Source organism: Carcharodon carcharias, chromosome 5, assembly GCF_017639515.1.
Source record: "Carcharodon carcharias isolate sCarCar2 chromosome 5, sCarCar2.pri, whole genome shotgun sequence".
In the NCBI taxonomy this organism is placed as follows: domain Eukaryota; kingdom Metazoa; phylum Chordata; class Chondrichthyes; order Lamniformes; family Lamnidae; genus Carcharodon; species Carcharodon carcharias.
Window position 1 is genome coordinate 164,907,036 of NC_054471.1, and position 16,143 is coordinate 164,923,178.

The window sequence follows — 16,143 nt, forward strand, 5'->3', positions numbered from 1 at the left end:
CCCTCGAACCTGCCCCAACATTCATTACGATCATGGCTGATCTCATTTTGGCCTCAACTCCAATTTCCTGCCCTCTCCCCATAACCTTCAAACCCGTTACTAATTAAAAATCTGTTTATCTCCTCCTTGAATAAGGGCACTTTATTGGCATTTTTCCAATCCACTGGAACCTTTTGAGAATCCAGGGAATTTTGGAATATTATAGCCAATGCATCCACCTTCTGCTGCCACTTTCTTTAAGACCCTGGGATGTAGGCCATCAGGCCCTGGGGACCTTTAATCCCAATAGTTTGCTCAGTGCTTTTTCTCTAGTGATGGTGATTGTTCTAAGTTCCACCTTCTCTATATCCTCTGCACTACCTGTTACAATTGGGGTGGTACGAATGTCCTCCACCGTGAAAACTGAGGCAAAATATTGATTAAGCGTCTCTGCCGTTTCTGTGTTCCCCACTATTAACTCCCTAGTCTCATCCTCCAAGGGACCAACATTCACTTTAGCTACTCTCTTTTCCTTTTACATACTTCTGCTATCAGCTTTTACATTTGCACTAGTTTTCTTTCAAAATTTATCTTTGCTCTTTTTATTATTTTTTTTAGTAACCCTTTGTTGATCTTTAAAAGTTTCCCAATTTTCCAGCCTACCACTGACCTTTCTAATTTGGAGTGCATTAGTTTTTGCTTTTATGTTTTCTTTAACTTCCTTGCTTAGCCATGGATGCTTTTCCCCCCTCTTACCATCTTTCTTCCTCTTTGGAATATATTTTACTTGGAAGCAATTGAATATCTCCTTAAATATCTGCCACTGTTCATCAACTATCCTACCTTGTAGTCTTCCTGCCCAGTCCACTAGGGCCAAATCTGCCCTCATGCCTATGTAGTTACCTTTGTTTAACTCCAGAACACTAGTGTGGGACTCAAGTTTCTCGCTCTCAAACTGAACTTGAAATTCTAGCATGCTATGATCACTCTTCCCTAGAGGATCCTTTACTATGAGATCATTAATTAATCCCATCTCATTACACAACACCAAATCCAGAAAAGCCTGCTCCCTGGTTGGTTCCACAACATATTGCTCTAAGAAACAATCTCTAATACACTCTATGAACTCTTCCTCGAGGCTACTCTTGCCAATTTGATTAGTCCAGCCTATATGCATATTAAAATCACCCATGATTATTGGCGTGCCTTTCTTACATGCCCCCAGTATTTTCTGGTTTATACTGTACCCTACTGCTGAACTACTGTTTGGGGATCTATTGATTACTCCCACCAGGGACTTCTTTCCCTTGCTATTTCTTATTTCTACCCAGACTGATTCTATGTCTTGCTCTCTAGTGCCTATATCATTCCTCACTATAGCACTGATCTCTTCCTTTACTAACAAAGCTACACCACTTCCTTTTCCTTCCACTATTAAACTAATTGAGGTACATGTTTGGGCTGCCCATCCAACCTTAAGATTGGTTGAATACAAGGAGCCCAGGCGGCTGTCATAATTTTTCATGGAACCTTATCCGTGGGCAGGATGAGGTTTTATGAAGGGTATATAAGTTTAATAAAAAAATTTATTAAAATTGACATGTCCCAGCTCATGTGACACTGGGAGATTTCTGTATCTTTCTTGGGCATGCACGAAAGAGTGCATGCCCCAAATCTCCCTTCTCCCCTCCGCCTGCACAGGTAGCACTAAGCTTCTGGGTGCGCGTCATGCCTTAATTGTCCTGCCCACACAAAATGGCGGCACGCAGCTGATCGCGGGTGGCAATCGGCTATGCACCCGTCCACGCCCACTCCCGAACCGCCCGCCCGACGGGGAGAAAATTCCCCCCTTAGAATCTGGTAAAGTTGTTTCGGAGGAAGGAGCACTGAGTAATTTGTCTCACTGCAGATGAAGTCTGCTAAGTCGTATAAGAGGCTGCGGTGTACTTACTGCCAGTTGGCACAATTACAAATGACTTCATTCAGCCACACTGGAAAATCATGTTGTGAATAGCAACACTAAGCATGTGAACTGCAGCATGATGCTAAGTAGCTGCAGACAGATAATGGAACAAGAAACAGATGTAGGAGATCTGCCTCTTTAGGATTTGTGTGGCAGCAGGGTGGGAATTATGCCGGCATCTCTGACTATGCCCTGACCCTGCCAACTTTCCCTGAGTTGGAAGAGAATGGTAGGAGGCAAAGTTAATAGTGTATGCGTGCAGGACTGTAGGCAAGATTCCCGCCTGGCTAGATGGAGCCTGCCAGTGCCTGGCCACAAATTCCCTGGTGGTGCTGCAGTGGGATCGCCAGTGTAACACCAAGAAAGGTTGCTGGATAGTTAAAGGGCCAGTAGATCCCCAAACGACAAGCATCATGCAGCATTCCTGGGGCTGTTCCAAGGAGAAACAGTTACTGGGACAGGTGGGTGAGAACTAGACAGGGAACTTGGGCTCACAGTAGTTTGCATTTCATGAGTGTATAGTGGAGGAGGATGATAGCCCTTTTGAGGCTGTGGGAAGGAGGAAAATGGAGACTGGGTGTTGAGGTGATGGTACTATCATTGCCAGACTTTGCATCATTCTCCACCGTTATCCTGCCCCATTTCCAGTGGGAATACAGAAGAAAATCCAACTCAATCTCCCTGCACTTTTTACATTTCAGGCCTTTATTAACAATGAAGAAATCTGCAAAATGCACTGACAGATTAAGCTGAATGACATAAATAAAGCTCCTCTTCGAACACTAAAAATTCTAGATGGTTTTGCTTCTTTTTTCATGGATTGTGTCTTCTAGTGCGGACATTACCCATGATCTGAATGCATTTAGTCCTAAAAGCTATTGTAACACACATCCAGCTTAAGCATGCCAGAATATTCAGTTTTGGATATTTTCATGCTAGAGAGCATTTTAAGAAAAAATGCCTTGGTTCTTGATACTTTCTTGACGGCAATCAATATTGGTACATGGATTAGAAATGTCACTTGTGTTCAGGATTTATAATAACATTAAACATGTTTGACAGTGGGTAATTTAGCTATTAGCTATCTTGACAATGCAGCTCTCTATTATCTGGTCAAAAGAGTCTTAATTGCTTTGAAAGGTCACCACTCAACAGTATCCACAACCCCTCCTTCTGACCTGTACTCACTGGGATTATTTCACTAGTCGTATGAAGTTTAAATTGAATCTCTGTCACTGTTTGGGGATGTAAAATAATCTAGTGTTGGATCTTACGCGGGGAAGGGGGAATGGGCGCGAGCAGACTGCTCACCAAAAAGAAGCCCGCCCCACAGCCATAAATCACTTCTGACAGATTAAACAGGCCAAGACTGGGACTTCTGCCTCTCAATGGGACAAAGTCCTGCCTGCGAGAGCTGCCGTCTGAGTAGCCAGTCGTCAGAATTGAGTAGTTGGCGCTGCTGGGAATGCAAGCAGGCTCGCGAGGAAGGCAGCCATGTTTTCCAGGCCCAGGTAACACAGGGTTTTGGATGAGGAGGGGCTGGGCAGCCTAGGAAAAGGGGGTAAAGGGGTGGGAAGTTCTGCTCTGGAGGTCAGGTGTGGAGGAACAAAGAGAGGGGGTAACACCTTGGTAGACATTGGGGGGGATGGGTTGGTGCTCCCAATGCCCCAATATGCAAAGGGCACCTCACCGAATGATGTGCCTGCTGTTCCTCTATACAAAATTCTTTTTAAGAACCAGCCTACCCACTCCCGCCTGACTGCCCATGCCAACCATTTTATGGCGTGGGCAGTGTATTATACGGGTTAATTGGCTTGTTAACAAGCTCAATTAACCCTTCATTATCTATTTAAAAATGGCAAGCAGGCTGCTGATTTTGGCACCTATTATGTTATATGGGGACAGCTCGGGGGTGGGCAGGAAGGTAGTGGGCTTGCCACCCCTTGTATTCTATTTGTTGCCCCTGCCAAAAACATGCCCAGCACAGGGCTGTAAAATCTAGCCCCAAGAAAACCACATGTAATGACATTACACTAAATTTTCAAGATGCCATTAACTTCACTTTATTGTATGTTCAATAGAGGAAGATGACATTATTGATGACTTTACGGGGGCAATATTTGGCATTTAGTTCTTCCTTTTGAGTAAAAATGAAAGTATATCTATGAGGTTCTATAGCCTGTAATAATCAGCAGTGCCCTTGTGCTTAGTGTTGGAATAACATTATCATTCGTATTTTCTGTTTTGATTTTTAGGAATTGTATGTTCCCTGTGCAAAGTTTTGCCTTGTGATTCCGCTGAATTGCTATAAATCTGAATTTTTGTTTCCTCAGTATGAGCTACAGGAAGTTTCGCATGGTGGATCAAGTGATTCTGGATTGTTGGCCTCTCCCCAACAGGTAATCTGGTTGTTGTCCACCAGTGGCTTAGTTCGCAAAACAGCAATCACACAATTAGCCCTTGCTATATCATACCAACGTTGTACATTTGTGGAATAGAAGGTGCTGTGTGCTAGAAGCTTAGGGGCTGACATCAACAATATAGTATGCGATGGGCTAGTGGTGAATTACCAGCCTCTTTTACATTGCAACCGATTTCCTTTTCCAGTAAAGTCAATGGTATACCCCAATTTCACAAGCTTAATGTGTTCATTACCTTAATAACTCTTTCTAATCTGACACACATTAATTTTGATTATTAACCATTGTTTGTCATTGACTCATTACCTTCATGGACAGGGTTGTTATGATTAAAATATATGCAATTCCTTAGAAAAATTATTTTATTTCTACCGTCCCTTGCAAACTCAGCTTCATTTTTTACCAACATTAGAAGATCAACAGGGTGAAATTCTATGAATGTTTAATGTGTTTCTGTGAAATTTCTTCTGCTGCTGCGTTAGTGGAGATGTTAATGGGCTCGCCCCTTCAAAATAGCAGACAACAGGATGCCATATGAAAAGTTAAGCATTTGCATGCTAATGTCACTTTGTTTGTTCACTTTGATGCAGGACCAATAGTCCAGAATCGGTTGAATAAAGGTTCAAATTTGAGGGTGAAACTGTGCCGGTAGAGTGACATGGACTTGTAGTGAGTTGGCAGCCTATTTTACACAGTACCTTTTTCACTGATTTCAATGGAACTGTGCATGGGAGAGTACCAATTCAACTTGAGTCAATTTTGAGTTTCTTGCACTGACCAATTTCACCCCTAAGGAGATAAAATTAGGAGTCTCTTGTAACCTGCTTCCTGCAAAATGTTGCCTTTGCAGTGATGATGCTTTCTTTTAGTCAGTGATAGATTTGATTCGACTTTGAAGAATTAGACAAATTGTTGTTTGTGGTATATTTGCTTAACAGTCAGATTGTCTTAGGTTAGCATGGTTCTTTCTCCTGGATCAGAGTTTGAATCCAGACCAGACTGATGGAGCTAATATTTCCCGGCTAGTAGTTGTAAGGGTCCTAGTTAAGGAGAATTATGAAATTCTCAATCCAACTTCTGATGAATGTGAGTTCACATCACAAAATAAGCATAATTCATCAATTTCATTCAGAAAAACCATGTATTGATTGGTGACACCTGGAAAAACTTACATCAGTGCAGGAGGGAGCACCCATTTGATATTGGTGTTAAGACACATTGTGGGCTGTATAGAGACAGGTTTACTGTGCAACTCATCCATGTTATATCAAAGCAGGTATGTTTTGAGGTGACGCTGAGTAGTGTTTCATCCTTCAAAACTGCCATCTATCATTGTCTTTTTTAAAATTTCTGGAGCCTGACTTTAAATTCAAGCCAGGCTGATAAACTGAACACAATCCCTTTGTTAAATACAAGGGGAATTATTTCAGGTGGTCTCATCCCAGTTCCTAAGGGTCATGAGAATGGCTGGTATGGAAGGTACCTAACTCATACGGATGTAGTTGGAGTACTCTTTGGAGATGTGTGTGTAAGACTTATTATGGGCCAGAAAGAAGCAACTTTTTCACTTCTCTGATTATGCATCTGTGAAGCACCTTAAGACATTTTTCTACTTTAAGGGTGCTATATAAATACAAATCAGTTTTTTTTAGGCTGCGCTTGACTGATGCAACAGATTTGGTCACTAATAGTGCCTAAAATGGAAAAGCATTCCACTTCAAGGTGTTGTCAGACCCTTATGATGCTGAGCACAAGAAAAAACTGAAAATAGCAATACTTTCTCAGGAAATGGGTGAGAGATGTTTATATTTTGAGAAGAGGCACGTAACCTTTGTAAACTCTTTGACGTCGAGAGAAATAACTTTTTAAAAAGTCTTAGGAGGGAAACTTTCCAGGCAACACAGAACCCAACTCAAGGAATCTTATTTTTCTGAACTGGACTGTACTCCAAATCTGTACCCCAGACCCCCTTGTCATCTGAGATTTAGTTATGGTGACTATTTTGTAGAAATGGGGAAAATGAAGAAAATAAATGAATAATTTTCTGCAGATAGTATTTTACAGTGTTGGTCATGTGGTACAAGACTCCCTGATGCTCCCAAATTTAGTGAAGAGGTTTTTACAAATGCTACACTCCCACAATCAGTCAGTGAATCATGAGGTTGTCCAGCTCTATGATTAATAAACTGTTTGGTGAAACATTACTGGAATTAAGGGAAGATCAATGACTGAGTGTTCCTGTGAGTTTTATGTATCATTAAAAAAGGATTAATGAAAGATGAATTTGCAGTGCATATTAATTATGCAAGCCATTTTATCTGTCTTATGTACAGAAATAAAAATCATTTTAAGACCATGGGAAATGTTTCTCTCCCTCATTCCTAGTCTGAAGGTGATAGCTCCCATTCTACAACAGATGGACAAGTGCTTGTGGGACCTCCACAAACAATACAAGGGCAGTCAAAAGATCTGGAAGCAAAGCCATCCAGGGAGAAAAACTCTATTTTCCGTGCAAAGCCCATGAAGGTCAAACACCACAAACATTCAGCCGGTCCTTTGGCAGAATATGGTAAGTTGTAAAGTGCCTCTTGAAAACAAATTTAAGCACATTTTATTTTTAAAGTGTTTTGTTTTCTGTAACATTGCCTGATTTTTAACTCTATAAATGAATGGATTTTGGGTGGGTTGAAATCGACTGCATTATTTCAGAAACACTGTTCCTTCATTGCCCTGTGCAGATATAAAAAGAAAAAAAAACATAGATAATTTATTTTGCATTGCCCTTTACTGGGTTTTTAAATGGTATTCTAAGTACCAATGGCAAGGCTGCAATTTTATACGATTTTTATAATGCTAAGCCCCAAAATTTTCCTAATAATTTTATGGTTGGGATAGTAGTGGGGAGGACTCGCCACATCAAAAATTAAGAAACCTAATCTTCTCATTAGCTGCCAGTGTCCATTTTACAACTAATCACCGCAATCAACAATACTGCATGTTAGGCTTATTAAGATGCAAAAAAGGGCAAACTGCACATGTAAATATCCTAAAGTTGAGAGCATTTGCAACAAAATTCCTATACATCCCCCAAGACAAACACAAGTTTTTAATGCCCTTTCAAAAAAGAAAGACAGTCGTTAAGAGTTGTACTGCAACAGTCTAGGTTGCTGGCTGTTTTTTATGGGGGCGCAGGGGGTGGTGAATTTGGAACTTGACAAAACAATATGGATTTTGGGTCTGGGACATCATTAATGTAAGTCCTTCTGTGCAGGGAGATTGTTGCTGATTGGCAGGGCAGTTTCATTGTGCCCCTGTTTGTACTAATCAGGGGAAGTAAAGCTCCACATATGGCCATGAATTTAGCCTCCACTCTGGCTTTCAACTTCTGGTGACTTTGTTTTGTAAAGTTTGAGAAGAAATGGTTATACTGTTTCCTATTCTGAAACTCTCAACTCCTTTGTTAAAGGCAGCTCATAGATAGCCTGAATTCTTTAGAGAGGGTTTTAGGCTTGATTTTAACTCCCAGGCTGGCAAGTGGCAAAGTAGGCATTGTGCTGGCAGGTAGGCTTGGCTGGTTTTAATGGCTGGGCCTCATTAGTTATGCCACCTGTAGAGCTCGTGAGCACAATTGCTGGGAAGTTGGCCAGTGAGTGGCTACATGGCCATTAAAATCAGGAAGTGGATCAGTGGGGCCATCATTATCCAGGGAGGAAAAGAGGAAGCCTGGGGCAGGGGAAATCCAAGACTTCCTTGTAGAGATTAAAGGACCACTTGTACATTTCTGGGGTCTCACCCAACAAAATTAAATTGTGACATTTGAAAGTGGAAAAGCAACCTCTGCTGAATAGTGACTATTGAAATGGGGGCAGAATTTGGCGGTCGTGATGCATCCTGCAGTCAAGTAACCACCCAATACTTAATTGTTGAGGTTAAACGGCCAGTTGAACAATGCCACACAATCAGAACCTGTTGGTTCGTAAGTCAGGTAGATCAACATTGTCAGAAGTGGAGGGGAAAGTGGCAGAACAGGCAAAGATGGAGGCGTGCTCTTGACAGCAGCCTCCTCCATGACCACGGTCAATGCCATATTCAGTACACGTTATCAACAGATATGGTTGAAACAGAGCGAGAGAGAGAGAGAGAGAGAGAGACAACAAATGTTAACTTGTCATTTGCCCAAGAGGTGAAATGACACAGTATTCGGTGGCTCTCTGGTTTAAAGCGTAAGATAAATTTGATTGAACTCATTAACTCTTTAATCAAAATCATCATCAAAAAACAAAGAGGGAAATTTTCCAGTTCCTGCACGTGGGAACATTGGATCACTTGGACACAGTGAATACAGGAAAAGGTTGGGAGGAGTGCAAGCACTTTAAGAAATCTAATCAATTTTCTATCCATTTAATTTAATGAACAGAAGCTGTGGTAGTCTCCTTTAGGGGAATGGGATCCCCTGTGCCTGACTTTCCTGTACTCATTGGGCAGAATTTTCTGGGTGACGTGCGGGTGGTGGGCCCCGCACGTCATCGCTTAAAATGGCGCACGCTAACGTTGGGCGAGCGTCCCGATGTCACTGCTCACCATCGCGATATTTAGCTGAGCGGGCGCACAATGAAGCACGCGCGCTCCCACCATTAATTAAAGGGCTTGTTAAGACCTTTAACTCAGCAATCAACGTCATGTGATCTTCGGATCGGCGCATGGGCGCAACGGGCAGGCGGGTAAATGATTTTTTAACCAAACTCATCCACAGGAGGGACATGTGGGCTCAGTGGGATTATCAATGTTTTATTTGAAGTATTTATTGCAGCAAGTGTTTTAAACTTGCCTGTGTGATCAGTAGCAGTTCAGATCGATTTCCAACAGCTTTCTCTGTACCTTGAAGCTTCAGCTCACCAGTCTGCAGACAATAATCTTTATCGGGCCTGCAGCTTTCCAGAGGCCTCCATTTAGCTTGGTTATGGGTTCTGACATCTCCACTGGAGGCAGCTCCTCTGAGGAGGAAGGGAGGGATAGAATAAGGAGGAGGACAGGAGTGGACAATCAGCCTCCAGGGGAGCCACCTTTAGGAGGCCAGGTGCAGGCACAAGGGGCGCAGGACCAAGAGGTTGTCCAAGATGGAAGGGACCGCAGAAGATGCCACTATCCTGCTGCCAGGGTATACAGGTGGTGAAGCAGCTTCCTCAATATGACTGAGGTGCAGCGCCGAAGGAGGCTCCGACTGTCAAGGGAAACAGTGAACTATATCTGTCAGATGATTGGCTCTGAGATCTCCACTAACTGTGTGGGTGGACACCCCATTCCAGTGGCTCTGAAGGTCACAGTTGCCTGCCACTTCTATGCAACTGGCTCCTTCCAGGGCTCAGTGGGTGATCTTTGCAGTGTCTCCCAATCAGCTGTCCACATTTGGGTCAAGCAGGTTACAGACTCTGTTCAGACATGCATTGACCTTCATCCACTTCCGCTGCGACCAGGCATGTCAGGCACAGCAAGCCAGAGGCTTCGCGGCCATTGCTGGCTTCCCCCACGTCCAGGGTGATATAGACTGCACACATGTGGCCATCAAGGCACCAGTGGATGAACCCGGTGTCTTCGTCAACAGGAAGAGCTTCCACTCCATGAACGTGCAGATAGTGTGTGATCACAGGATGCAGATTCTACAAGTCTGTGCAAGGTACCCAGGCAGCTCCCACGACGCCTACATCCTCAGACACTCCCAGGTGCCGGGGCTCTTCAGTGCTCCAGGCCGGCTGGATGGATAGCTGCTGGGTGACAAGGGCTATCCCCTCAGAAGGTGGCTCATGACGTCTCTCCGCCATCCAAGAACAGAAGCTGAGAAGTGCTACAATAGGAGCCACAGCACCACAAAGGCTGTGGTGGAGAGAGAGCCATCGGTCTTCTCAAGATGCGCTTCCGATGCCTGGACTGCTCAGAGGGTGCACTCCATTACCCCCAAGTTCGCTCCTCTGTGATAGTGGTAGCATGCTGCACTCTGCACAATCTTGCGCTGGAAAGGAGGGATGCAGCCGACGATGAAGATCTTGATGCAGTGGATGCGGCTGCACACGATGAATCAGAGGATGAGGAAGCACAGGGCAATGATGAGGGGCAACACACCGACCCAAAACTACACCAAGGAGGCAGGGACACCCGGGACACTTTAATCCAACAAACCTTCATCTAGGTCCACACACATGAATCAGCAGGACCAGCATTGCCTAGTGCATCCTTACACGGCACTTAATGCTACATCCTCCACTTCAACAGCTGCAACTAAGGGTTTAGTACAGAAACATCAATGTCCACTCAAACACTCATGATATGTCTGTGAAACAGACAAATGCAGCACAAAGGGGACACCCTCAGCCATGGTCACAAATGTGGACTTTATTCCCATCCATCAGATGGAGCCACCAAAAACATAACAAAGCATTGCTCTGACGTTCACAAAAATAAATTCCCTAATCTGGGGGCAACAGAAAATCACCAGTGAGAAACCCGTGGAGCGCCTAATGTGCCTTATGCTTACGTTTGTGGGTGCTTTGTCTTGGTGCCGCCCTATCGCTTGGAGTGGCTTGTGAGACAGCTGCTGACTCTGCTGTTCTGTTGGCCTCAATGACCTTGGCGGCCGTCCTCTGGCCCGTGGAGCCTGTGCTGGCTCCGCCTGGGAGGGAGTGGCCAGTTCCAGAACTCGCACCTCCCCAGTTGTCACAGCCTCAACGGATGCAACGATCACTGGCAGAGGGGCAGAGGAGCTGATGCTCTCATCCGGAGTGCCCTCAGAGGAGCTCGTAGCGACAACAGGCTGCTGCGCCGACATGAGGTCACATTGGACCTCCCTGCTCACCGCAGATGGATGGGCACCGAGCTGGGACACTTGATGCCCAGAGCATCTCCAACGTTGCCAATGACCACCTGTGGCCATTAGCGCTGTGAGGGCCTGCAGGTCAGAGTGTAACCCAATCAGAAGATTCTCAATCTGTTGGAAGCCCCTCTCCATGAGAGTTGCCAATCTCTCAGTGGAGGAAGCCTGATGCTCTGTCCTGAGGTTCATTCCATCACTGACACTCTGCCTGGATTCCTCCACCACACAGACCAAGTGAAGCACACCCTCATGCAACCCTGCTAGATACTCCCGCACATCCTGCTGCTTGTTCTGCAGCTGCTGCATGGTGGACATCTCCAGAGGCACATCATCACTGTCCGACTCAGCATGTGCCTGGTCCCCTGCAGTCCTCCAGCTGCTGGCACCATCAGCACTTTCTGTCCGTGCCATCTCCTCCAGCGATTGTGAAGTGTCCTCTCCACTGTGCCCCGGGACACTAGCCGACGTTATAATCCCCAACGATGTGGTAGTTGCTGCATTGGTGCCTGGCTCGCTGAAATGATGTGGCGCAAGTGCCAATTGATGCCCCTCAGGTGTGAAGGGGGGGTGGCTCTGGACGTCCTCCTGGTGGCCATGAGGTGATGATGCTGAAATTAACAACAAGGACAGTGCTTCAGTTAGCGTTCAGTCAGTAACATAATTCATCCCTTTCCCACCCCCCAGGCTCATAATGTGTTCAACCTTCAAGAACCTAAGGAGACGAACATTTGTGGGGTGGTAAATAGTCAAGAGGAGGCCCAAACATTACACGCGCATACAGACAGGCTGGTCAGATGGCCTAAGGAATGCCACATGGAGTGTTATGTGGATAAGTGTTTGGTTAAGCACTTGGGCAAGACAAGCAAGGTACGGGATTACAAGAGAAATGGTAGGACCGTAGAAAGTAAAGACAATTACAGGGACCTTGTTGGGCAGACTCGATGAGGTAGCAGAACAGGAGCATAAGGCGTTTAACAAGCTAAAAGCCAGACTTGCCTTTATTAGCTGAGGAATAGAACGTAGGAAAAGGGAGGTCATGTTGCAAGTGCAGAAAACGCTGTCGATGCCACAGCTACACTTCTGTGTTCAGTTGTGACCTGCACCTCATGGGAGGGATGGCATTGGAGTGGGGAGAGTGCAGAGGTTCCTGACCTGGATGCATGCTGGCCTGGAGAGTTGGAGTTATGAGGAAACATTGCAAACACTTGTGACATTTGCTGTGGAGCACAGGAGATCGACAGGTCACATTATTGACCTTCATACCATCATGAGGGGCATAGACCGGGTGGACAGAAGGCAACATTTCCCCTTGGCACACGGATGACTAACATGATGGCATTTATTTAAGTTGAGTGCCATGAGGTTGACAGGTGAGGTGCTGAGGACCTTTTGGACAGAGTAATGTGGGACGCACTGGCTGAAAGGGTGGTGGAGGTACAAACCCTCCTAAGATGCAATAAGTATTTGGATGTGCAGCAGTGATGCCATGGCATGTTAGGCCATGGGGATAGTGGTCAGAAATGGGATAAGGCGACTTTGGAAGGTGCTAGAGACACACATCCTCAAGGGGCCAAGGGACCTTTGTGTATGACCCACACGTCTGACTGTATCAGTCTGTGAATGAGCAGTGTTGCTGCATTAACGATTGCAGCAATCACCAGTGCTATGGATGGTGAGAAGACAGAGTGGATGGGACTGTGGGCCTCAAATACCTGTCCGCTGGACCCCAGCCTCGCCGACACCTGCCGAGCTGGCTGCTTGGCTTCTTCGCAACTCCCTGGCCTGTTCTTCGAAGGGAGTCAGTGTGTGCAGCATGGCCTGGCTACCACCAGTGCGCAAACGCTCTTGTTGTTGTGTTCAGTTTTCACCTGCAGAACAGAGAAGGCCATTTATTGGGGCTGATCGCTCATGCATTCTGCACATGCACGCCGCACCCCAACCACAGCGGCCCATCTGAGGCCTCCAGGGGCTCCTGTCCATACTACTGGTGATCAGTCCCCAGAATATAGTACAGCTGCTCCCAAACCCCTCCCCCAACAGCCACCTTGGACACATTTGCTGTCCATCACTTTGAATAACACACGGGTCTTTGCGCCCATGGCAAGGAGGTGCAACTAGGTGCAGAGCCGAGGCCAGCAGATGGCTCTTGGCCACAACATCTTGAGGCTCCCCTTCTACTGCCTCCCCTGCAGGTTGCCCCCAGGCTACTCAAATGCGACAAAAACCAACATATGCTGCGGGGAGAACTCATCTTCTCATCAACCACTCAGACTGATGTAAGCATGGTCACTACCTGTTTGCCCACTCAGCGTATGCCAAATGCCCAATGCAGTAACGACACTAAGAAGGGGGTGGGGGGGGGGGGGGGCGGTGGCGGTGGGGTGGGGGGGCCTCAAAGGCTAAGGCTACCTGCTAGGTTAAATGGCCAAGGCTGACATGGTACTCACCCTTCCAGAGCGCAACAAATCATTGAAGCGCTTGTGGCACTGGGTCCCTGTGTACCAGACAGCATCATGGCAACTGACCACCTCCTGCCAGGCCCACTTCATGACATGGGGGGCCCTCCTCCTCCCATCCTTGGGAAACAGGATCTCTTGACATTCTGCCACCTCCTCGAGAAGGGCAGCAAGGCAGGCATTAGAGAAGTGAGGGGCACATTGGCCCTCCCGCTGGCCTACCCTGCAGCCTGCTCTCCTCCTCTGGCCTGGCCTCCTCCTCTGGCCTGCCCTCCTCTGGAGCCTCACTCTCTCTCTCTGCCTCACTCTCTCTCTCTCTCCCCCACTCTCTCACTCTCTCTCTCTCTCCCTCACTCTCTCTCTCTCTCCCCCACTCTCTCTCTCTCTCTCTCTCCCTCACTCTCTCTCTCTCTCTCTCTCTGAGGCAGTGAGAGAGTGAGAGAGAGTGAGGCAGAGAGAGAGAGAGAGAGAGAGAGAGTGAGGGAGAGAGAGAGAGAGAGAGGCAGAGAGAGAGAGAGAGAGAGAGAGAGAGAGGCAGACCCCCTGCACCTGTCACTGGCCATGGTGAACAGCCTAAAGGAGGCTGCCTGGCTTTTCTTTACACTGACTGCTGGGTCCCCACTGGAACCGGCAGTCTGTGCATGCCCGCCGCAAATTTGAAAATCCCACTCTCCACGGGAGTGTGAAACACACTGGGCGGGTCTTAATTGGCCTGCCTGCGCAAAATGGCGGCGCGGCCCACTTTGCCGATGGTGATTGGCTCTGCGCCCGCCGGCGATTGGGTCAGGCCCGCCCACCTGACAAAGGGAAAATTCTGCCCATTGAGTAGAAGTGATCCAATAGTCCCAGGTACAGCAACTGGGAATTCTTTCCCAAAGTATGTGGTTATTTGTTCAAGCAAACAAGCTCTGATCAACATGTACTCGGAACAATGGGTGAATGATACATTTTAGCAATGAGTTGGTGCGAATATGGAAATAGAGACATTATTTTGGAAAAATTACTTGATAAACATGTTTCATTTCCATGGTCTATATTTAAAGGGACATTGGTTCCTGACATTTTTGCCTCTGATGTAACAAATGGTGTACTTTCATCATAGGATGACTACTATATGTAAAGGTAACACGCTTATATAAGTGTATATGTAACAAGATGAATATTATGTTTATTTGATGTAGAAGACAATGGTGTGTTTAAAGCTCAAGATACTCGGAAAGAAACTGAAGGTGCTGCTGAGGTGAGAGAAGATGCAGATATGAGGGTGGATCTACCTATTGATCAGGTTAGAATGTAAGCAATACTGTAGCTTTTGCCATTCTTTGACATGTCCAGAGGTCTTTTTCTCTAGCCTATTTTGTCGATGCAGGCTATGAAGGTTACACGATGCATAGAAAGCTAACATAATTTCATATGTCTTACAAGATGGTGTTGGGTTTATTGAAAGGGAGTTCAAGCACCCTCCGATCCCGAAGTGACCACATGAGACTCAGTCTTCTTTTCACCGGCTTTATTCAAGCATATGCAGGGGAGCTGCATCCATTCAACAAAATGGTGCACAGCTCCATGATTGATTACATTCAACTACTTTTGTACTATTTTCTTATCACAGTACATTTGAATACACCAAATCAGTAATTGACACACTTCTCTTACTCTAATATCTCTACCCAATTGAACTCATATACACATGATTAGACTATCCAATTACATTCAAGGCATATATTCATGATGTTACCATCCAATCAGGGTCAAGGTACGTATACATGAGCCCTGACCTTGTCTCAGTGTCTCAGAGCTGCTTGTGGATTACCAAAACTACCTCTTTGTCCCTTGTTCCAGCCTTTAACCCTTTTACTTCCTCCTTCAGTCCCTCCTTTTGGCCCTTGGCAAAAGCCCAAGTTGGCCATACTTGGTTGAGAACTCCTCCTCTCCCTGTCCTTCAGATGGCCAGTCATCCAGACTGTCAGAGGAATCCTAAATCACCCTACTGTACAATTTGACTTTCTTCTTCCCCCTTTGCTGGTATGTGGGCAGGGGGACCGGTGTGCATCCTTGTATTACTGCTGGGGCCCGGAGAGATTTGTTCCACATCCCCCATTGGTAACAGCAAAGTCCAACAGTCCACAAGAGCATAATTCCTGTGGCCATTGTCATTTCCATTCTGGTTGTCCCCCACCAACTCGTTAACCTTCCCCCTGCAGTGTAGGGCATAGCTAATTGAGTTAGTCTTCTAGCCGATTGAACATCTAAGTTCACTTGGACATGAGTTCGATTGGTTTGTTCCCAGGAATCCTTTACATATCACTGTGCTATCCGCGCGGCCTCTTGCTTGGCTAAACGTGCTATTCTACCAAAGGTCTTATCCGTGAATATCGTGTCATCCCACCATGGGCTAAACAGGTAACCTGTAGTTCTGCCTGGCAGGTGCGAACCTCCCACAGTAAAAGAATCAGTCAC

The 16,143-nt window shown here is 46.0% G+C and overlaps 1 protein-coding gene across 1 annotated transcript in view; it reads left to right on the forward strand.

Moving 5' to 3' along the window:
• LOC121277778 (doublecortin domain-containing protein 2) overlaps positions 1-15,321 on the forward strand; it is a 183,807-nt gene extending 168,486 nt beyond the window's left edge. Inside the window, exons 9-12 of the mRNA XM_041187415.1 lie at positions 4,276-4,341; positions 6,748-6,931; positions 14,865-14,968; positions 15,109-15,321. Coding sequence (XP_041043349.1) covers positions 4,276-4,341; positions 6,748-6,931; positions 14,865-14,968; positions 15,109-15,321 — 567 coding nt within the window. The remainder of the gene's footprint in view (positions 1-4,275; positions 4,342-6,747; positions 6,932-14,864; positions 14,969-15,108) is intronic.
• The last annotated feature ends 822 nt before the right edge of the window (positions 15,322-16,143 follow it).